This window comes from Chroicocephalus ridibundus, chromosome 2 (genome assembly GCF_963924245.1).
Source record: "Chroicocephalus ridibundus chromosome 2, bChrRid1.1, whole genome shotgun sequence".
Taxonomy (NCBI): Eukaryota; Metazoa; Chordata; class Aves; order Charadriiformes; family Laridae; genus Chroicocephalus; species Chroicocephalus ridibundus.
In genome coordinates this window covers 9,251,203-9,275,499 of record NC_086285.1, presented here as the reverse complement: position 1 = coordinate 9,275,499, position 24,297 = coordinate 9,251,203, and the positions used below count along the sequence as shown (strand labels likewise).

Genomic DNA, 24,297 nt, shown 5'->3' with positions numbered 1-24,297 from the left:
GAGGGTACTCAGAAAAAGGGTGTCCTTGGCCCTTCATTTCTTCAGCTGTGGTGGAAAAGGCAGATGGCGTTTTCAGGTTGTTACAATCACACATGAAAAAAAAAAAAGACACACAAAAAAAAAAAAAAAAGAAGAAAAAAGCTGCAGACAGCAGTTGGCTTTTGGGGCTTGTTTTGGAAATGAAAACTCTAGTTCTAATACAAACACCTGAGTCCCACACTGGGATGTTTTAAGAAAAGACACAGGGTCACACCGATGTCGTGACATAGGGACAGTTGAAGATTTGCTTCTGTTAACACTTAGCAAAGAGGTTGGCAGCCGCTCCCAGAGGGCAGGATCATCACTTGCCCGGTTTTCCTGCCATGTCCTCCTTTCCCTTGGCTCTGCAGCTGAATTAGGTGGAGAATGCCAAAAAGGAGAGAAGACCAAATCCACCCTATGACCCAATATGCAACGTTAAACCACCCAGTGTCTTACCACTGCCAACCTGAGCGAGCGTTGGAGAGACAACACGAGCATGAGCACTGGCCTTGTTTCTTTGGTCTCCCCACTGAACACCCATTTCTCAGGGAGGGGCTGTTTGCAAGGGCATGTAGCGATAGGACGAGGGGGGATGGTTTTAAACTAGAGCAGGGTAGGTTTAGACTAGACATTAGGAAGAAGTTCTTTACAATGAGGGTGGTGAGACACTGGCCCAGGTTGCCCAGAGAGGTGGTGGAGGCCCCATCCCTGGAGACATTCAAGACCAGGCTTGATGAGGCCCTGAGCAACCTGATCTAGTTAAAGATGTCCCTGCTCACTGCAGGGGGTTGGACTAGATGGCCTTTAAAGGTCCCTTCCAACCCAACATGTTCTATGATTCTAGGATTCTTCCCATTGCTAACAACACTCTGTTGGTCTTCTTATGGGAAAAGTTTTGTGAACATCCCACGTATCTTTTCTCCACTCATTTTTTTCCTTCCTACCCTTCAGAGACGCAGCATTGATTTGGCCTGAGCTCGTGGACAGAGCTTGGATGGGTTTATATGCTCCATGCCTGAATCCATAGACAATTGCAAACATGGCTGGCTGCCTGGCTTTGTTAATTAGCTACCAGCAATGCCTCATTTTTCCCTCTGTGGTTTCCTTCTGAATTAGTGCTCCTCCGCTTTGGGATGCCACAGTTGGACATTACAGCATCCAGAGATGCCAGTTAGTTGAGAGTATAAGCTTGATTTGTTTGGACAATAAAAATATATCAGTTATATTTAGGTAATTAAGCAAAATAACAGCAAAGCTATTTTGTACTAGTGCAATCTGCCTGCCCTGTGCTCAAGCTTCTTCTTTCCTGCGTCGCTGGTAAGAAAGATTAGAGTAAGTGTCCACAGTAGTTTCTTGGCTTTGCTGTGAAATATTAAATTTCTCTTCCTGTGAATCTGGTATCAGGTTGGTATCAGCTGATGGGACATCACCCTGGACACCGATGAGATGGGGCAAGTCAGCAGGTGCCATTGGAAAACGCCCTTGTCACCCTTGTATCTCCTAGTGGCTGCTTAGCATCTCAGCCTTGCTACGTGCTTTAGTCCTTTAGGGTTAAAACATCTTTCATGTCTTTATTAGGCCCAGAGACATGGATGTTTGTGCAGATTTAAACCTTCCCTGAAGTTATTGCTTGAGATGAAGAGGAGGGTTCAGTAGGTTCATGGTAGGGTTGAGTCATAGCCAGGATTTCTAATTTGAGCAAAAATCTCCATTTTCCAAGCAAATCTGTGACAGGAAAGGATTTCCTTTCCAGGTATAAAGAAGGTGTAGGAGCATCCAGCTGATCTTGCAGTCCATAAAGTGCCATTACAGGGGACAGCTAGGGATGGCCCTAGTTTGTTTCCGAGCTCTTTCAGTCTGGCATAGTCACTCCTGTCCCCGCAGCCATCCGAGCCAAACAGGCACATGGAAAAGCTGCCGCTCATTCGAAGGAGGTGTCTGAAGATGGCCCTGGCAGGTACATGGCTCTTCTCTTGCTTTCAAGGGAAACAATATTTGGGTGGGATGACTCCCTCCTCTTACTTGCCCCTTTCCTGGTGGAGAATCAGCTGCAGAAAAATCCGCTATGGCAGACTCAGGAAGTTTTAGTGCTTTGTTCCCACTTCATAACCCAAAAACAACCTTTGGGAAAAGGGACAATGGATGAAACGGCAAAAATCCCCTTGGTCAAGCTGTCGTGCCTGGCTGATGCCCTCAAGAAGCCTGTGTGCCAGGTCAGTATTCCAACACTGGGGTCAGCAGGCAGAAAGGGAGGAAAGGTACACTTTCACCAAAGACGAGAGGGTGATAGGGGTCTTCTCATGAACTGCTACTTTGGGATTGAACCCACTTTGTGCTACTTCATGTTTTCCTCAAAAGCAGTCACCATTTACCAACGTAAAGACTAAATGGCGATATGTATTTCTTTATGAAGCCTTGTTCTCATTTTTCTGATTACACCCTGGATTTTTGGGCACAGTTCAACCAGGAATAGCACTCGATGCTTATTTGAGTACTTAACACTAAATAACAGCAGTAGCAACCGGGGTGGTAAAATAATGTTTTATTCCATGAATGAACAAACACTACCATGCCACATCCTAAAGTTCTTTCTACAAAAGATTGTGGACAGAGCAGATTTTTACATTTCTCAAGTCAAGTTCATTTCAGGCTTTTGAGCCTGCTCGGTGTAGCAAAATCTGGACACGCAGCATTCTTATTGTCTATTTGGCGTTTTGCCGGATAAAGCAGATTTATACCGTAGTTCTTGTTCACACAATGTGGATGCACTGTAAATTAAAGAAGGTAATCAAAACCAAACTAGGTAATTTCTATGGTTTATCATTATATATTTCATGATGGTCAAAGTACAACCAACATTCAAAGCTTAAAATAAACATAACAAAACAGACGCACTAAAGAACACAATGGAAACATCATCATTGCTGTCAGGATGTGAGTTTACCCACAGTACTATGTAAAAAGTAGAAACCGGCATTGACATTCAAGCTGTCAAAACAAGAAAAGAAATTACATTAATTGTTATATTTCCAAGCTAGTACTTCTAAAGAGTCCTGATCAGCAAAGAAGTGTTATCGCATGCATGCTCAACACAAGACTAATATTGGATCGGGGACCTGACGAATAACTGACTAACATTCCTTTATATACAACAAAATGAAATATACAGTATTAATACTGGCTGTACATTTGGTCAGAATATTTTACAAGGAGCGACGCTAGTCAAAATTATTATGAGACAGGAAGTGGAAGTGAATGAAGGTTGGATTTCTTTCTGAAGGTTGAATGTTTTCACAAGAAGTTTTAAAAGTTGCTTTGCACTGCTATAATGAAGTGTTAGATATTTTAAAGCAAAAATTCTCCTTTTTTTTTGTTTTGTTTTTCTTTTATGCCTGGCTAAACTCGTCTGAGCAGAAGAGATAATTAAACATGTTTGGAATGTGCTAATCATTGACCTGGAATAAAACTAAGCCGCGGACAGCATGTGCAATAAATCTCTGCACATTCGTTCTGTTTAAACAGCTTTATGAGATGATCTGCGAAGTATCTGGTACGAATTCCTGCTACCATAGCCTCATCTAGCTCTTCCTCAACTGGCTGCCAACCAACTGTTCCAACACTAAAAGAAGAAAAAGAATAATCATGACGGTCGCATATTTTTCTATAGTACAATAAAAATATCTCAAAGCTGATTTAGCTTATTTATGTGCATATTTTGCAAGGCTGCCAAAGAAAATACTTGATCTTACAGGCTAAGGCTAAGCCGGGGACATGAGAGTGATTTCTCCTTTGCTTTATTCTAATAGATTTTTTAATGTCTGCGTACCTCAACCCCCGTTTGCCTCTTTAGACCCCTAAGGTCTAAAGTGAGTTGGTTAATTTAGTGTATGTTTTATCCCCATCCAGAACAAGTTGAGAAGCTAATAAGGTAAGCATGACACCCAATGAAAACAGAAGTAAAATCTATACAAAATTAAGAAATAATTACAGGAAGGTAAAGATCGGTGTAACTACAGCATATTTCGTACAATTGAATTTGTATGTCCTGTATCAATGACAAACCTTCTGAACATGGGAAAGAGCAGGCAAGTATGTATGAATCAGTATTCTTCAAAATAATTGTGCTATAATCTTTTCCATGTACTAGGTCAGATTTTATTTGACACAGTGTGATGCTAACTATAGTGACCTTAATATGGATGACGGATTTCACTGTTACTGCTTGATTGCTTGAATGCAAAGAGACATTAAATCTTCCAGTCCTCAAAGCGGTTTCTTGGGGTGTTCCTTCAAGTTCAATGTCTTACCACTTTCACGCTAGAAGTCACTTTGTGGCAAACAAAAGAAAGAAAAAAAAAAGAAAAAAAAAACAAAGAAAAAGAAGATGTTGGTTGTGACGGATTAATTTCAGACAGCAGTTTCTGCTGAGTTCACCATGCTTCATGTTCTTCCATTTAGGAAGGAGTTGCTGTCAAGTAAAGCAGATGAGCTGCTTTCAGTTTTCTTTAAATACATGCTAACAACGTAACATCTCTTTCTTCAGGAAAATGATCCAGTTGCATATTGTTAGAGAGATCTGCCTTGTGCTTAGCACGGACAAGTAGGGTTAATCGTCGTCCTCCTCCTCTTTCAGTGGGGCTATTGGGAGTTTGTCCTGAACTTGGAAACATGCTACGAAGAAGTTGACGATGGAGTTGTACAAATGCTGCTCCAATGCTGCATTGCTAAAGTAATGGCTTTCATCAGGGTAAATCTGCAATGAAACAAGAAAACACACACTTTTAGGAGCTTAAAGTCTCAGGATTGACCGCCCATATCCGCAGCTCAAGCTGGCCTGTGAACCCACGGCTTCTCCTCAGCACCGTGTGTCTTCCCGTAGAGGCACATGAGGTCCAGGGTAATTCAGGCACCACAGCATTCTGAGCGCAGACTTGCATCTTCCCTCCAAAGGAACTTTTCTCGGGGAGGATTTTCCATTTAATTCCATTCTGAACAAGTTCAGGCTAAGCAGAACCAGATTACACTTACAAGTAGCAGTGCTTGCTCCTTGTAAAAAGTAAAAAAAAAACCAGTGCAAGTCTGTGGAGAGAAATGGCATTAGGTTTTACTGACTAAAATGAGGGCTTTAAAGAAAAAAATGTCATTAAGTAAAAAATTGAAATAAAGCTTGCTGGAGAAGTAATTCAATAGAAAAAATGTGGGAAGCTAGAAATGAAATAGTCTAAACACAACTTTCTATTTAAATGGAACAGATAACTTCTGCACAAGTTGAAGGAATGCAAAAGGATCATAATGGGTTGTCTAGAATGGGATATTGACGGGGGAAAAAATCAATTTCTAGGGCTGGATGCTTGCAGGCAGGACTGAGGTGTCTCAGTGCTGCTCTGAGTACCTTGATCCAAGATGTAGATCCCTCAGCCCTCCATTCAGTCCTCAACTGACCTTTGACATGTGTCAAGCCCATTGGTGCCTTCAAGCTCCAATGTACTAATGCTTCTGCACTGGGAAATATGCAGGGGCACCTCAGTCATTGTAGCGCTGACGAAATCCATGCCGGGCTCATTGCTTAGCTCCTGTGTCTGTGCTTCATCCTATCTGCCTTTGGAGAATGTTGGAGTGAGCATACCCATCACATGAAGCTCTGCAGAAATGCAGCCAGAGGGAGCTGGTATTCAGTAAATCAAGTGTTAGTAGAACTTGGGCACTGCAACACCACGGTCTTTACAGTGAGCTGTCGCATGGTCCCTGGCATGGTTCGATCCTGGGGTAATTGCACTCTCCTGGCTGTGACTTGAGATGCAGCAGAGGTCAGGGACCATCCCCACGGCTGGTGGATGGGTTCATTTTGGAAGCTTTAATGACTTGGACGTGGGCCATTCGTCAAATCAGAGATGTAATTTGGCAGAAAGAGGGGCTTTCCAGACCAGAACACGCCCTTTGCAGCGGGATGTCAGATTTAAGAGACATCTCTCTCCTTAACTTTTCTGGCTGATTTAATTTAGATCCCCGTTTCCCTGTAAGTCATCCTGAATTTAGCCTGTTGTTCCCAAAGAAAGTAAACAGGTACCAATTCCTTAGAGATATGTCTCTCTCAAACCCTAATTTTCTGTAATTTAGTAACTGTTCAACAACTGTCCAAGCCAAAATATTGGTATCAATTAAGCACGGGAGTACATTATATGCTGGTGCTATTTCTACTGCCAGGATGAGTTTGCAAGTGGCTTTCAAAGCTTGCTTCAAAACAGCGGTTTGAGTTCAAACTGGGAAATAACTGTTCAAATGTGAAAAAAGGAAAACACATACTGTACCTGCAAGCTGTAATTAGCCTTTGCCCTAATTAGGTGTGTGATAAGGTCCGCAGTATGCTGAAAATGGATTTTTTCTGTAAAAACAGATTACAATCATTAAAGAGGCAAATTTAATTAAGAAAAATCAAAGCCATCCCAAACATATAATGAGCTCAAATGATGGGCTAACTTACCGTCAGCAGTAGCATGAATGATCAAAAATGTCTGTTCCTTCAGTAATGAGACTCTGTGTGCTAATTTGGTGATCTGTGAAGGTAAAGGTTGCAATAAGATTAAAAATCTTGCTAGAAACTAGTAATTTATATGGAGAAAATAGAAGCGCTTAATTCCATTTGATACTTCATCACAAGGATAACAAGCAGACACTGGCACAGCATATTCTCTTGGCCACTTGAATCACTCTGGAGGTAAAATAGACCCCCACCGTGTCCTTCCAGGCTCAGTATCAGCAGCAGGAAGAGGCCAGAGACCCTCGTCTGTTCTGATAACGTTCACCAAAAGCCTGAACTGCAGAACACATGGAAAATGTCAAAGTGAATTTTCAGTGAATACAAAACACCGATGAAAAGCATGCCCAGGTGCATACACCTAAGGACTCTTCAGAGAGCTGGAGTGACTTTGGTATGGTTTGAAAGCCAACCTCAATGAGCTTTGACAGCCCGGGGGAGGATCTGATACTAAATTCAAGTGTCCACTGCTGAGAATGCCTTTGCCCCCAACTGTCATGCAGATGCACAGGGGAAATACAAATCTGAGTGACTGCAAATGCTACTGGGAAAGAGAAATCAAGGACTTCTCCGCTTTTTGCTGCATTGTTCAGAAGAATACAAGTCTCGTGGAAACTCCAAAAGACTCCAAAAAAGTCTTGGGGTGGCAAAAGGAACGTATGTCTCAAATCACAGATGTTACTGTTTCAAAGGGGGGCAGGGAATGATAGCTGTCTCAACTTAAATTCTTGTTTCCTTCACTGTTTAAGTGCACGTGCCCTAGCTCTCATTCATTTACATGACTTAGTGCATTTTTCAGTTAAGACACCCCTGTATCAATCCTATTTTATGTCTGTTTTCATCTTCCCACGTGGTTTCCACGGAAGACAGACAAGTGCATCTCCAACACCAACAGGACCCTCCATGCCTGGCTATGGAGGTCAAATAAGCCGGCTAAAAACATTGGCATGTATTATTAAGATATGGTTACTGTCACGTTACATTACAGATTATGAGTATCTCTCCTCATTTAAAAGATAAAGCAAGTCTGAACATTAGAAGTGGCCCTGCGCATTTCCTTGGTGCTAAAGGCAAGTTTTTAGAAATTTTGGTGCATGCAGGTCTGTTCTTGCTTTCTTGCAGCTCCACACACTGTATGGACTTAGAAAGTGTTTGCAAATTTTGCAAGGGTGCCCTCTGATCTTCCCTCTACTTTTAGACTTCATTAACGAGTTCTCTCACCCTCACATTGCTGGCTGTGATGCTTAAGTCTTGTGATGCTGTATGCACATTTCTTCCATTCTGTTCTCTCCCTGTATGGCTCCTTCTGTTCTGCTCCCTCAGTTGTAACCTACCACACGACAATACAGCTTTTTTGGAGTCTACAGCAAGTCTTGAATTATGTGACCTGCATAAAGTTCATGTCTGGTCCACAGGTTAGGAGCAGTTCTTCTCCCTAAGCAATTCATAGTTCAACCGTGTCATGTAGGAACCGTGTATCAGTTAGGGAAGCGTACCCAGAGAAGCGTCATGCTCTGCAGAGAGCTCAGGTGCTGTTCCTAGCAGTTAATTCCAAATCAACCAAAAGTACCTCTACTTGCTTAGGTCAGCTTTTCGATGCACAAAGAGCGCGTGGCAATACAACGCTCTAATTTCTGGAATATTTTCCCTTGCTTTCACCTCTACTGACCTGCCTTCAAATTTCTAAAAGGATCAAAAGAGTTTGCAATGATGTAGAGATCATGAGTACAAAACCTGAGAGACAATGAACTCAGTATTTAGACATCCAGGAAGGCTTCCACGGCAGGGGCATGGGGTGCTACCTGCCTTCCCTGTAAGAAAACAGTTTCAAACTTATGCTGCCTTCATGTCTTCTAGCTGAAGACAAGGCTCAGTAGGCTTAACAACGTTTTCTATATAACAAATTTTGTTTGTGTGACTATTCTTTATTAGGTTTCTTCCTCCAAGTAATTGAAGGAAAGAAGACATGAACCAACTGATCTCATCATGCGTATCAAAAAATGTCCTCGTTAACCGGTGCCGTGTCTCCTTTTCCGTGTCCTGCTCAACTCTGGCACAGAGTTCTGCCTACCTGAAATATCACAGCCGTGCTTACTTTGACAAAGCCAAGAGAAGCTGAGCTTCACTTGACTTTGGGTCAAAAATTATACCTCAGAGAGAATCAAAGTGGCAAGACTATTGGGATGAACTTTAAAGGAGGTCATGACATTGTGTCCACTTGGGCACATCTGAGTCACTCAGCCTCAGCTCTTTCAATCTGTAAAACTGGAATAACTGTATTTACCCAATTTAGAGAGGCAGATGCGAAGGTTAATCAGTAAAAACCGTATCCATCATTACTATTAAGACAACAAAAGCAGTAAGCAGGCTGAAGGACACCTTGCTGGCTTTTAAATATAGTCTGTCTTATTAGTGAGTCCATCTTGCATATCCTTTTTCCCTCCCCAAAAGAGAACACATTGAGGAAGAGTTAAAACCCTGTTCACATTTTGTCAGGGAAATGCAGCGTCCATGCAGTTACCTCATATGCTCTGTTATCGATTCCATGCAAGCCCAAGTATCTTTCAGAAAAGGCTGAAGCTTAAAAAGAAAAAGAAGAAAACATCTCTTTCAGTCATGAGTGAGTACCCTGGTGCTTCAGAGTCAAATATTTCAAATGCTAAAGAGGATCTTCTTTTCTCGCATTGCCTTAGTTACACAGGACATATTTCTAAAAGTTTTTGAAAACGCACTAAGAATATGTATGATACTACAGTCTTTCATTATCACCACGTACTTATGGTTTCTAAATAAGTCACAAAAGAGCCTTTTTTTTTTTTTTCCTTAACGCAACCAAGACATGAGAGGAGAAGAGGAAGAACACTATCATGTTGTGTCCCTTTCTCCTTTCACACCGGGCCGTCTCCATCAACAGTTTACTGCAAGATCCCGCTGGTCTCAGGGATAACTGTACAGGACCCGAAAACTGGCTTAACACCGCTGACTCTCACGGCAGTCCCCTGGTTTTCTCTAAGTGCAAAGGGAACTGGTGTCCCTGAGAGAAAGGACCACTACGCGCAGTGGCGTATTGCCAGCAGAGAGAGGACGAGGCGGGCAGACTGGACCACAGCTCCCATGGATGGATGGTCCAGGCAAGAAAGAGGCATGTTCAAGGCGCTGATGCAGGTTGGTGTCAGAGGCTGGGGGGGGTTTAGAGGCAATCCTCCTTTATTTAAAAGCAGTGAGTAACAAAAGTTATTTGGTTACTCTGACCACCATGGCTGGTCCCACTGGTGCCAGCAAAATTGCTCGAGGAGGGAAAAAGGGTTTATGGCTGGTCCTAAGAAGACACACAATACAAAATAGGCAGGATCTTAGGGAAGGAAGAGAAGATAACTGGGAAAGGTCAGGGCTGAAACATTTGTGGTCAGCAAGAGCGTCTGTGAGCTCTGGGATGGCATTTACCATATAGCTTGAAGTCTGTCAGCGGGGAAAGAGCAGCTCCACAGGCGAACACCTGGTTCTCTTCGCCGGCTGGAAGCATGTAAGTGCTCAGGTAGCCGCCGTAATCCTGGAACACAAAGAGGGCAGGGGTATCAGCAGTCCTGCCGTGGGGCGCTGCTGCTTTTGGGTACAGAAACACGGCAGATGAGACCTTGCAGTAAACTCTCGGCCATTATAGCACCTTTAACACCTTACCCTGAAAAAGCACAAAACAAGGGACATCTCCCTGGCTCTGGCAGATGCGTCTGAAGATGAGATCTATACTCATTGCACTCTCCTGAAGGCAGGAGGATTAAGTGCCCAAGAGCTCGCCTCTTTCCATCCCACTTTATGGCTGTAGGTCTGGTCAGATACGTTACCTCTCCAAAATATCACCCCAGTCTTTCACTATTTAAAATGAACATCACAATTTCAGCGTCTGCTGTCAGCCTGTGAAACAATTCCCCGCAGAGATGCTGCTGTATGTGCAGATCTCTTCGCCCACTCTCTGCCCGTATCTCCCGCAATAAACAATTTCCACTCGCGGTCCCATTCTCATTTCAAACTGTGTGCACTTTGCAATTGCAGTTTCCCGGCCGGGCACACACAGTGGTGCGAATCAGCCTCAGAAATCAATATTGTTGTTGTACATTTGTACGACACGAGCTAGGTCTACACACATTCCCGCAGGCCTTAAGGGACAAGATGAAAATGAAATGAAAGTTTGCAGGGGGAAAAAATAATTAATTCTCTGACAGCTCTTTTCTGACAAATAGTCACTTTCTGCACTTGGAAGTTAATTAAAAAAAACCCGCCACCATTGACAAATACATTGATAAAACGAAAGCTTTCATCTTTAACATCTCTGAACAAGAAGCAGTCTATCTCAAAAATAAATAATAATAAAAAAGTCACCAGCGACATATTCAGTAAACCAGGATTTAGCTCAGCTGCTTAGCCACATCAGCCAACTAGAAGAGCATGGAGGAACAACGGGAAAACGTTACCTTCCCAAACACACCGACTCGCATTTTATCAATGTAATGCTCCTTCAGCATTGTCCTAGAACATGAGAGAGGAGAAACAACGGGTTAAAAATGTTTTTCCCTGAGATATAGCAAACACAGTGTGATTTTTTTGAATTTGGGGTGGCCGCAGAAAAACAATGTAGGCAATCTAAATTCACGCTGCTACACGCTGCTTGCACATGAGCCTCTGTTCGATTTAATCTTGCGACCTGTTGTGTTGGATCTGACCGAGCAACGGTAACAAATAACCTGCACTACCTCTCAAAGTCATAATAAAGCTGATGCTATTGCACTCCTCTGATAGTGTTTCTAGCGTGATTACGTGCAGAATAAATCTAGCAATATTCTGTGATATGACATGACTTGACATTTAGGGTTTTGCACAGTTTTTTCTCGTTTAAAAAATTTAAGGGTTTAAAGATGGACTTTTTTCAACTACCAGGCCAGCAAAAAAAATAATGTAAGAGCTGGTATTCAAGCTTACTTGTTTGTAGCTGTATGACTGTACAGAGCTAAAAATAAATAGGCTTTGAACACGTGATACAGATAAGTGTGCTCTAATTCATCTCTGTTTAAGGCTTGTTTTCCTCCCTCTGCTCTGGCTGGCATAAGCTCTCTCTCACATGCCATCACTTGGTCCCAGCTGTATGACTGCATTGTCCTTCCCTCCCATCTCCTTGCCCTACCCTACACACCATTAAAGCAACCAGGACTAATGACAGCCTTGGGTTAATTATCAGTAATGAATTAATTTCTTCAATAACAGTGTCATTCACCGGACGGCTTCCAACTGATCCTTCTCTTCCAAAAGGCCCAGCCTCCTCTTAACCTCGTGCAATAGCTTAGTGCCTTGGAAGCCACTCCCGCGGCCGTCGAACTTCAGCACGATGGCGTTGTGAGAGCTGACCATGACGCTTTCCCACGTCACCTCAAACCTCTCCGTTACGATCTGGCTGCCGGGCGTCCCATCTCTGAAACAGAAACAGGCATCAAGCCAAAGGCAACAGCACCAAGCATGGCCCAAACGCCCTCCCCGGGGCCGCGAGCTTGTGGTGGCGATGGGGACGGGCATCTCCCCATGCATTGTAAGGCAGGGTAGATTTCAAGAAGGGGAGACCAGTGTCTGCAACCATGATGGGGGGAAGGCTGGTTGCGTGGGATGGGTTTTGAGGCTGGGGTGGAAGCTGCAGTCTGGTTTCTCGCTCCCTCCTTGCACAGCAACTATCGCTGCGCTAAGCTGAACTTTGATCAAACCTAGCAAGCTCATCACTAACTGGGCAGGATTCCTCCTGTGACTAAACCAGGGCAGCGACGCAGAGGTCAGTTGGTTGTCCCCCATTTATGCCTGTTCTAATCTATAGCTATTTTCTACAGGCATTTTTCTGGTGGAGGGATTTCTGTGAGGAGCCTGGCTTTGAGGTGCTCTGGCACTGCCAAAATATGATGGATGAAGCTTGCAGACATCCATCGTCCTTTCCTTTACTGTCAAGCACTGGGCTTTCATTTACTGCCTCCATTCACCCAGCCCAGACCTTCCTTCTCCCACGGGGTTCTCCAGAGTGGCTGTAGATGGAGCTGTCAATCCCTTCTGTCACCACTGCTTCACACAAGTGCAGAGGGAAAGGACACTTCGAAAGCGATAAAACTAACAGCTTAAAAATGCCCAGGTTGGCCCAAAATTGGTGGGTAAAGGGAAGAGATGGGCAAGACTCCCTCTTCACCCTTCTGCTTAGGGTCCGATCCTGTACAGGGGAACTCTCTCAAGAAATATTGACCCCACTTCACCAGACAGCTCAGAAAAATCAAGAGATGATGATGATGATGATGATAAGTAATACTTTAGGACTGGGATTACTGTAGAGCCACTGGCGCTTCCATCTACTTCTTGTCTTTTTTGGGGCTCTTGGAGGGATCAGGCAACTCGCTATAGGACTTTAATGTGCATGTGACTTCAGTCATTTGCATTTATTCAAGCGAGACACAGGCACATCCAGCTTCAGAGGCAGCCTAATCAAGTGTTGTTAGCTTGATGAGTACCAATCTTCCTCAAGCACTTGTATAATGAAGTACATTTTCTCCGCAGTAATTTTGTGATGTAACGACATGCTTATTGCAGTGTTTTTGTCCTTCGTGGAGGGATGTGCAGGATGGCGCTCAGGCATTCATCAGGCATTCATCACTTCTGGATGAGGCTTCTCTCTCGTGGGGGGTTCCCTGGCAGGGAGCAAGCGACGCAGTGGGACGCAGACAGGGCCAAGCAGGTTCTTCCAAGGTCAGTGACTTCCCTCCCCCAGTTTCTTTTCAAATTGCCAGAAAAAACTCAGTAATGTGTATTATTATTATTAAATGTTGCATAAAGCAATACCCATCTGCTATGCTTGCCAGGAGGAAATCCTATCTACCTAATATAAATGCTAACGTTGTGAAGATCTTCAAAGGTTTCTGTCTTTCTCTTTACTGTCACTTCAGGGAACATCGGCATTTACATGGGAAGGATTGCTGCATGAGGGCATCTAAAATTTAAGCTGTAGTAAGGCTGACTGCATCCCACTCTAAAACTACCCGTTAAGCGCAGGGTGAGGGCCCTAAGCACTGGGACAGAAAGTCAACGTCCATCTTTTATTCCTCCCCCTCATGTTTCTGCCCTCAAAATTATTGAATTGCAAGTGTACCTGGGACAACCTTACAAAATCCTACAATTTACTCAGCTGGGCTTCACTAGGGCACCGTCCTGAGAGCTGAAACCCTTGGCTCAAACACAGGAGAGAAGGGACCTCCATCTAGCCTCTCCCAGCTCCAAGGTGGGACGGGGTGTAGGGACCAACGTGCTGGACTTATGTGCTAAAGCGGTCTGGCACTCACTGTAAAAAACATCTTAAAAGGCTCTGATCATGGCCAAGGTTTTACATGCTGCCCTAATAACAGAAAGAAAAGGACGAGCGAGAACTTACACAACCAAAAGCAAGGGGTAGTGCGCGGTGTCCGAAAAGGTTGCTGGCTTTAAGATCTGCATTGGCAATTCTAGACAAAAAACAACAAATAACAGCATGTCTTCAGTGTGGGGACGCTGACATAACTCTAATAGATTTTTCTGGTGTTTTGGCCACTTTTGAGCAGGGACAAAATGGCATTTCATCAGTTGCACTGGTAAATAACACCTTAGGAACACAGATGTTGTCAAAGAAAAGAGCCATATTATGATAGCCGAGGTGACAAGAAATGTAAATGGGGAGTACAGCGCGAGCTGTTCAGTCATGCATCACTTTTACGGCATTCAATTAACATCTGGCAATAGCTATAATTTTCTTTTTTGGCAGCTGGATGAGTGACGCAGCCAGAAATCAATATTTCAGGGCAGCAGAAGAGAGGGAAAATCGTTGATGAAAATGATAATTTAAAACCCAATTATACATGGTGGCTGGGGGAAAGAATAGGATTATTTTGCTATAACAGTGTGAGGACGGATAGAGAAACATGTATTTTAATCCTAACTTCCAGAGGGCTTAATTTTGCTGTAAACCAGGAGGTAACCGTGCCGAAGCCCCCGCCGTTGTGCTGGTACTGAACCAAGGGAAGTGGGGGACGTGCTCACCAAAGCTTCATTTAACTGCTTCCTATGGCTTCGTATCAATAGCCAAAAACGCTGCCATACAAACGCTTTCCGTATTAACGAGGACACATTTATTTTTAAAACGTTAACTACAATCCAGATTAGCAAAGGCCCAGCAATTAAATCGGTATTAGGAGCATTTTCAGTAGATTAATACACAGATTAACCGTGCGGTTTTAAGTGGTTTGCTTTGCAATCATTGTCTGACACTCCGCCTAATTAGTTATTCCATCTGAATGCTAATAGCTGCAAATTGGATCAATGGCCCAGGGACAGCCAAAAAGGCCATCGCTTGACTTTAAATATAACTAAGAAGCACGTGCAGTGTTCCCAAGGCTGTAAAGCCCAAAGCTTTGGAAATACAGGGAGAGCACAGAAGAACAGCCACACGGCTGCGGCCACCTTGTATTTATTACACACACACATATAAGTTTTAGGTTAAATGACCAGAATCACATTTCAGTGATACCTGCAGTTAAGAAATTTAGCATCAAGCTGAGTTATTCCTAATAATCTGCCAGTGCCACTACAAATTGGCTCGCGGTGGGGATAGACATGATTTTTGTGACAGGCTCTTCCCCCATCTTTTCCTGCCCATAGGGCCTGGAAATGCACATCTCTTCTTGTTATTTCATGCACTGGTTTGTGTTCCTAATGCCCATGCGGCAAGCAGAACATTTTGGGGCCGTTATGATCCTTTTCAAACGGCAACTGTCTCTCAGCCTTTCTTTGCTTCATGTTTTGTAACGCTTGGCAATGGTTGAAATCAGGAGCCTGCCATCCCTCACACCTCACTGCTTTCATTTCACTGCATCCCATCTGAGTGGTACACTCCTTTTTGGTACGGGAAAAATTATGGGTCGTACTTTAAACCCAGGGTCTTGGGTTGTTGTTTTGTTTTTTTTTAGAGTTGACACCATAGACATAAACTGGGATTTTTGGGAGCCATCGCACAACTCTGATTTTACACATATAGGTAAGATCACAGAATCACAGAATGGTTTGGGTCAGAAGGGACCTTAAAGATCAGCCAGTTCCAACCCCCCTGCCCTGGGCAGGGACACCTCCCACTAGACCAGGCTGCTCCAAGCCCCATCCAGCCTGGCCTTGAACACCTCCAGGGATGGGGCATCCACAGCTTCTCTGGGCAACCTGTGCCAGTGTCTCACCACCCTCACAGTAAAGAATTTCTTCCTGATACCCAATCTAAATCTCCCCTCTCAGTTTGAGGCCATTACAGCTCGTCCTATCATTACACTCCCTGATAAAGAGTCCCTCCCCATCCTTCCTGCAGGCTTTAGGTTGTTTCAGGTACAAGTACAGAGACAGGCAGAAAATTCTTAAACTTTGGCTTTTGGCCATTAGGCTTTTCTCTCTCTCTGTCCTCTTTGGCACATAGATGTGTGGGGAACAATTACACAAGTGGTACAAATAATGCACCATCTGTGGATATAAACTACTCCAAGTTTCTGCCGTCTTTCCTCCAGGTGAAATCTCTTTTGGCTTTTCTCTTAAAGTTGTTTTTTTTCCCCAACCCTATATAACGATATTGCTTTCTCAAAGAATCCTGAGCGACTCCGATGGGCAGACGCTGGTGAGTCATCTTCACTCACCCCAGCTCAGTATTGTACACTGAAAGGCGGCTGCTGCTGCAGCCAGCAAGCACACACAGTATCCCACTTTAAACCCATCTCAAATAACACACCACTCCTGCTAGGGCAAATTCCCTGAACAATGGGGGCACCACCACACCGTGCCATCTCCTGCAGTGGCTTTTCCTCTACAGAGAAAATTTTTAAAGGGAAAGAAAAAAAAAAAAAGAAACAACCCTACCGTTTTTCCTTTCTTCAGCTGCATTGTCATCAAATCCTGTCTCTGTTATAACCTCCTTGTGTAGCACGTCCTAAGAGAGTGCTTTGCAAACTGTGCGAGTTTATTGAGAGCCAAAGTCATTTTTCCTCCTGCCAGTCTAGCCAAGACGACTGTATCGTTTCACAGCAATAGCAGTGAATAAGAAAAAGAAAAAGGAAAATAAAGGAGAGAGGAAGAGTACTACTTACTGTAATCGTCTATCTTGATTTCCATGTATTCTACCTTAGGCATTTGCCTGTCACTTACAGTCAGCTGCACATTTTCATTTACCTCCAGCTCAAAAATTTCTGAAAGAAGAAGGACAAGATCACAAAACCTTTTGGCATCGTTTGTGAAAAAGCATTTTAACATTTGATAGCCACCTTAATATTTGTAACACAAGTTTCTTTACCGATTCCCTTCCAGTCCTCACAGAAATCTAATTCGCTTAAGTCTTTGAAACCCCTCACAGGCTGTGCGTTGGCAAAAAGCTGTATTCCTGAAATCAGTGACATTCAGCTGATTCAGCAAATGGGAACGTGACCTGTGTTGAGGCAGTACTATTGGTCCCGGTTAGACATCTCACTCCCATGCAAAGCTAGATAGCAAATGAAGAAGTCCTGAGGTCTGTGCCCAAGTTACACATGATAGATGGGAAAATGGAGGAGACTGTGGAGGGCTTCAGACCAAGGCTGTGCTGCTACACAAGAGAAAATCCATGAGAAGGAAAGCCACGGGGAGAGAAGAGTGGACAAAGATCATACAGACCTGCAGCGTCAGGTTTTGGAGCCGTTTTGGCTTTCAGAGTGTTTCAAGAATTGTTAATTTTGCTTGTGTGTCTTACCCAGGGACTCCGGGACTGAAATTGAGGATTCCTTTGTCCTTCCCAGGATTTAACCTTTATTCCCCACATCCTGGCCATGTGCTCTAACTGCTGAACCTCTTCTAGAAAAAGCGTCCACCTCCAACATCAGAAAGAGCAAGTCCTTCCCAGCTGGTAAGGAAAGGGCCCATCTTTAGGAGACATTTCAGGTTGTATGTCCTAGACGGTGGGAAATGTCTCCTGGTGATGGTGAGGTTCCTGAGCCCCGTGGGGGAGGAATTCAAGGGCTGGGGGGGATCCCACTGTGGTGGCAATGAATCTTGGCCTGGGGAGCCCATTGCAGTGCTCATCCCCATGGCATCAGGCTGGGTTTGAACCACAGGGATCCAGGGCATTATCTCTGCCATGGGAACCCAAGGAGAGTTTGAGGTTTTGCACCAAATTGCGTGTTTCCTTGACTTTAACTTCCCTTTTGCGACACGCTGACAAACAGATGTGTAACCCCAGCTCCTCAAATCATACTTACGGTACCCAATTACCATGCTCTCGTTGCCCACCTCTGCTGAACAGGCAGGCACAGCACAAAAACGTGCCCTTCCCAGTTAATACATTTCACAGATCTTTCCGCAATAGCGTATTGATTCAATGACCATTCACCCTGCTTCTGAAAAGCTTGGCTCATCTCTATTGAAACCGCAACCCCCACAAAAGTGCCAAAGCAACAGCCTATTACGTTTAGTTAAATATTAAGATTCTCATTTAATTACGGCACACACAAGTAGCTTTATCAGCAGAAAGGGGCTTGCTACGTAGGGGAATTTAGTCAAGCCGTTTTATTTGTTCATATAATTGCATTCACAGAAAGCCAGGAAGACTGTGGAGGAAATAAAAAAGATTGGCATATCTCCTAAAGGACTTTCTTTTCTGCTTTAGGACCACAGGGAGCTTGGGTCTGTGGAGTACAAATGGTCATTGCTTAATTAAATGTAAGCACGCTATAATATTCAGTGCAACTCACTATTATCAGATTATTGCAGAATACAGAGGCAAACTCCCTTTATAGAGTAATGGGCTCATATTAAATAAGTAAATTCAGTAACATGCAACTGTCATTTGCCCTTTATTCAAAAGCAAAAGAATGAGGGGGGAAAAAGGAACCAGGGGAAATGCTAATCATACGCAGAAAATCATGAATTTCAGTAGGGGATGTGTTCTGTGCATGACTAGATCGAGTTCTCTATGTGATAAATGCTACACATATATATCTGTCAAAATAAAACTAGACTCAGCGTGTTTTATGTTACTTTTTCAAGCCCTTCATTTGCTGCTCCTGTTTTATAGTATCTCTCACTTTATTCACCTAAAAGTATTTTATAAAACTATACAGGCGGCTATAACACAGCTCATGAGAGCGCTATGCGGCATGTGCTGTTACAGCCAGTCAGCCGTCTCCAGGTCTATGGTAAAATTCAGGTATTGTGTTTAAGGGGGGGAAAAAAGAAAGCGGCTTTGGAGCTGCAGGTCGGAGGTATCTCTCCTGGCCCTGCGGCAACAGCCTCTGTGGGCTGGAGAGCCTTGTGGGCATCACCAGGGATGCTCTGGAGTTAGGCTCAGCCAAGGCACCACCAAGCCCAGGTCTCTGCTGGGGAGAAGAAGAGCTGATACGCCCTTGTGCACAGACCGAGATACGAGTGGTCACTGGCGCAGAGAGACTGAAAAGCCAGGAGTTTGCAATTTTCTCTCATTATTACTTTAAAAAGCAATTTCTTGTATTTCTGTAGACCAGAAAAGCTACAAGTGCCAACTTTCACGCGTCTACAGCAGAAGTAGTTTCACAAGGGACCAGACCGGCACATGGAGCTATACCCCCAGCCCACTACTGCCAGCAGCAATAACCCTGGCTCCACAGCGAGAGCCCTCCTCTGGACAGCAAAATCAGTCCGCTCCGTCACGGCACTTTTATCCAGAAATTATAGACCAGTGGGGAAACTGAGCCACGAGGAAATGAAATATTTATCTCATGGTCATCCTGAAAGCAAGATGATGGCAGATGGCCTAAGCTGTGGTCCAGGGTACATTGTGCTGCTTTGCTTTGGCAGCAAAGATCTCTCTCGCTGCCCTTACAGAAGAGTCATGCAGCAGTATATTGTTTTATTTAACTTGTTCCAGGATGCTGCTAAATTTTATGCATGTCTTTTTTTCTGCAAAGGAACATTTTAATTGGAAAAAAAATTATGGAAAACAATGGAGGGATAAATTAGAGTTAAATGTACAATACATTTCATTAACAATATTGGACACTGTTGACACTAGATGGAACACTACCGAGTATTTCTATTTTAATGGCAAAGGGTACAATATGCCACAAATCTGATTTTAAATTTGTTTTTAAAAAATTCAATCAGAATTTGGGATTGCACTCTACAGGCACTCTACAGGGAGTCCTAACCAGTCTGGCAACGGCTACAGCCAGTGCCAAGGATTGTGAGGGGGAGAAAAAAGTATGTATTTGGAATAATTCCAGTTTCACACCGGTGTAGGTGTGAATCATTAGCACGGAAAAACCTTACCAAACAATAAGTGCTACAGTCCCCTTGAATAGATCAGGAAACCAGGCAGAGGTACAACTTGTGGGCCTCACTCCTCTGTGTTATCTCTTTCAACCCGTTAATCTATATCAGCGTCATTTTTGTAGGAAAATCGTAGATTAAGGTAAATATTTCTTATTTTTGACTACGATGTAAATTAATATTTGTGAAAGACTAACAAAAAGAGAGAGAGATATCTGGACCGTGCAGTTTTTAAGAAAGTTGATAACAAACATCCTGCCCAAACCACTGTCTTCATACTCCAAACAGAAATGGGGTACGTGACGGCAGCACAACAGCTCTGCAAGTCCCTCTGACTTGCAGAAGACTCGTCTTTAGGCAGAGTCTGGGCTCCTGCCAGTCTAAGTTTACCAAAGAGCAGCTACATCTCAGCGTCCTGCCTGGCTACGTTTCTCTGAAGAATTGCAGGGCTCAAGCCCATTCTTACTCTGTGCATCGGTTGTGTTGTGAACGGTCACCATCGGGACTCGGGGACCTTGAAAAGAAGAAGAAAAGAACTTGGTTAAATATCTGCCGAAGCACACGCAGACTCACGTGAACCTGGTTTTGAATTCCAAGGAGCTGAAGACTCCCGAGACTCACTTTCCATGCAAGAGTAATCTAAAAAGCAAATCACCCTGGTATTAGAAAGAGTCTATGAATAAATGACAGTACTGTAGACTCGAAGACTTGCGAGGTTTCAAAGCCCTTTCCCAACGGACCACTAAATGCATCTTTCCCTAATTTGTAAACATTATAATTAGCACAAACACAATTAAATCACTTGCTTTTAAAATTATTCTAATGACACCCAAACATCACAGCACAAAGCATTTACATTTTGTATGCTATGGATAACTGTTGCTGTTTTGCAAATGTTTTGGTTTTGTTGTTTGTTTTTTTTTTTTTTTTCAAATGAATTAAACACCAGTTTGTCTCTCACACTAGAAAAGGCCACATATGCTGTCTTAAAATGAAGCATTTGGGTATTGAAATCAGTCAGTATTACACAAAGAGGATTATCATTACTATGCAATGCACATGAGCGAACGACAGAATTCGCTGCCGTTGGATGCTACAGTCTTTAGGATGCCGTAGGCTTTCCCACAGGATCCGACAGTCTTCAGCACAGGATGCTGTAGGGTGCTATAGTCCATAGCGCAGTGGTCTGGGTTCAACCCTTTGTCCAGAAATTCACCAAGTGTCTGACTAATAGGAAAATGGGAGGGCACATGAGATTATGTTCATTTTGTAGTTGTCAGATTCTTTCTCTCTGTTTTTCAATTGTCACCTGATGACAGCTCTTGGGGACAGGATGCTGGGCCAAGACGAGCTTCAGTCTGAACCAGTACAGCCACTTGTACGTTGCTGCCATACCTGTTCGTAGCTCTTCCAATGAGTTTGACAATTCTGCTCCAGAAGGTGAAAGAAGCACTGCAATGATGAAACGCTTAATTCTTAACCTCAGAGACACTGGTTATCTTACTTTCCTTCCCTTTCCCTGTAACGTGATAGGGTGCAGCAGCAGCAAAAGTGAACAGCTGGGGAACGACCATCCATACACCCACCAAAGATCCCAACAGCACGACCAGAGGGCTCCCACACTGTGTGTGGGTGAAGATCACAGGTTATAGACTCACAGACTCGTAGAATCATTTAGGTTTGAAAAGAAACTCAAGATCATCAAGTTCAACCGTAAACCTAACGCTGCCAAGTTACCACAAAACCATGTGCCTAAGCATCACATCTACACATCTACGACTCAACCACTTCGCTGGGCAGCCTGTTCCAATGCTTGATAACACTTTCAGTGAAGAATTTTTTCCTAATATCCAATCTAAACCTCCCCTGGTGCAACTTGAGGCCATTTCCTCTTGTCTTATCACCTGTTACTTGGGAGAAGAGACCAACTCCCACCTCCCTACAACCTCCTTTCAGGTAGCTGTAGAGAGAGAGAAGGTCTCCCCTCAGCCTCCTTTTCTCCAGACTAAACAACCCCAGCGCCCTGAGCCGCTCCTCATAAGACTTGTGCTCCAGACTCTTGACCAGCTTTGTTACCCTTCTCTGGACTTGCTCCAGAACGTCAATGTCTTTCTTATAGTGAGGGGCCCAAAACTGAACACAGTATTTGAGGTGTGGTGTCACCAGTCTTCGTGACAGCACTTCTCTTTTGTATATACTGTATTTCCAGTTCAAACTTAGTATGAAATGAGGGTGTGCAGCTGGTGGGGATGGCAAAATTTGGAACCATCTGTTCAAAAGACCCATGGAGGAAAAGTTGTTAGAAACCATGTTTCCTACTTTCTTGGGCTCCGACAACCTGGTGGCATGCTGCTGGCAGACAGGCCACATTGAACTACATTGAATATCAAAAAACCCTGTGTTTTTTAAGCTTCAACATTAAGACAGCTTAAAGAGGCTTGATGTTCACTGACATTCAAGCCCTTTTAAGATCTCTTGAATCCTTCCAACTACAAGCAAATCCTGCGTGATCACCAGTCGTGTGCACCAGCTGGCTGAGAAACTGCCCCTGAAATGCTGTGACTGACGGTGCACGCACAAATGGCAACAAAAACGGGTTACTGCGAGCCATCCGTGCTGGTTCGGCAAGTGGCATAAGTCCTTGGGAGCAAGAAAGACTTTAAGGCGGTATAATTGTGTCAACGGTTTTCCCCGTGCTGCCAAGAAACCACATCCCATCGCATACAACCAAGAGTGTTTAATGTAGACCTTAGGCATACAGAGAAGAGGCAGAAAAAGGTTTTATTTATAATTAAGCTGACTGATATGGCAGCCCGACTTTTGTTTCCTAGTAATCGAGAATTTTCACTAACAATCCCATTCCTTTGTTTGCGCCGTTTTCTTTGACTGCAGCTAAGTGAGTGTAATGCACAGAGGAAAACTGTGTTTTACTCACCAGGATTTAGCTGAATTCACCTTTCTACTACCAATATACATTGATATGCTGACCATATTTATTTATAAAATCTCCCCTGCTTTTTCCCCGCAGTCCCAGAAAAGCAACAAACCTAATAAACAATTCATCATGGGCGTGATAAAATCATCACTGAAAATAAAAGGAATCCTCCCAAATGACTTCAATCGGAGCTAGAGCAGTCCTTTAATTAACACAAAAATGCCTAATGAAAAGAAAGGGATAAACAAATACAATGCATATAATCCTTTCATTTTCTAATTTATTTTTCCTTTTTGAGTTGGCACTGGGAAAACTGTGAGAAACTAATAAATAAGGAAAAAAAGCCAGCATGTAGTTTAAAAAATTCCATGTATTATATATTGCGTTTCCTTAGTCTCTCACTACCTTACTGTCATCTCCCCAAATCAGTATTTTAAAGTGAGGTCCCATACAAAGATACTCAGTTTGAGTTAATATCAAATAAAAATATTTAAAAATATGCATCAGTATCCTTGAAAAAGTATACTTTTAAGTTCCTCATTTTTTTTTTTTTTCAACAAATAAGGAAAAACGGTAAAACCAGAAATCTACAGAGCAGAATCGTCAGCTCTGTGAGAAAGATTACTCTCGATATTAAACATTCCCAATCATGACATTCCTGTTAAACAATGCATTTCACTTGTCAGCGGGGCGAAAGTCATTAAGAAGAAAAATCACTTTTTTTTAAGGAATGACGTAAATTGCTTATTTCAATGCCAATTTTTAAAGTAAAACAACCTAGTTACATACTACACTATGTCTTTTAGTACACACACATCGCATGTCTTTCAACACTCGCAAGTCGAGTGCCTAACGCCTGACAGGGACAGAACAAAATTCTTGAAATTAGGAAGTGTATACGCACTAGCTGCCTCCCATACTTTGTTTTTGAATCTATAACGGTGTGACAGTCCCATTACACATGCCATCTGGTAAATGCCATCCACTGTCATTTGCAGATGTGAGAGTGAAACCTAATTTGTTCAATGAACTGCTGGGAGCTGACAGAAGCAGAGCGAGGACATCCTCTGCTCCGTGCCTCCTCTCTCCAGAGCCCTTCCAAACGGGCTTTGATTGGGACTCCTGAGCCCTGGCACATTCTGCTGCTTCTGTTCTTTAATCAGCGCTGATGAGCACCTGTGTCTGCCCGTCCCCCTTGGAAACTTTGGAAACGCTTTGCCTCTTGCTTACAGAGGTCCTGAGTGCATATGAGCATCAGGTGCAGGCTGGATGTAAGCATTTGCTTGTGCTCCTTGCAGAATAAAACACAAAGTGCTCCACTGGAAGAAAGTAAAGCCAACAGCAAGCCCTGATGTGAAAAGGTAAGAGAAGCTCAGCACATACTCCATCACCTGGGTGGATGTTCCCAAAATTGCGGGTGGCAGGACACTTTCTGGCATGACGAGGGTATGATGATGCCGTT

At 43.5% G+C, this 24,297-nt stretch overlaps 1 protein-coding gene across 5 annotated transcripts in view; it reads right to left on the bottom strand.

Moving 5' to 3' along the window:
* Positions 1–2,548: 2,548 nt before the first annotated feature.
* DPP6 (dipeptidyl peptidase like 6) overlaps positions 2,549–24,297 on the bottom strand; it is a 569,379-nt gene continuing 547,630 nt past the window's right edge. For all 5 annotated transcript variants that reach the window (XM_063324395.1, XM_063324396.1, XM_063324393.1 and 2 more), the window contains exons 17-26: positions 20,367–20,414; positions 16,717–16,815; positions 13,998–14,067; positions 11,823–12,017; positions 11,026–11,080; positions 10,001–10,106; positions 9,078–9,136; positions 6,503–6,575; positions 6,330–6,403; positions 2,549–4,774 (exon numbers count right to left, since the gene is read on the bottom strand). In XM_063324395.1, coding sequence (XP_063180465.1) covers positions 4,628–4,774; positions 6,330–6,403; positions 6,503–6,575; positions 9,078–9,136; positions 10,001–10,106; positions 11,026–11,080; positions 11,823–12,017; positions 13,998–14,067; positions 16,717–16,815; positions 20,367–20,414 — 926 coding nt within the window. In that variant the 3' untranslated portion in view covers positions 2,549–4,627. The remainder of the gene's footprint in view (positions 4,775–6,329; positions 6,404–6,502; positions 6,576–9,077; positions 9,137–10,000; positions 10,107–11,025; positions 11,081–11,822; positions 12,018–13,997; positions 14,068–16,716; positions 16,816–20,366; positions 20,415–24,297) is intronic.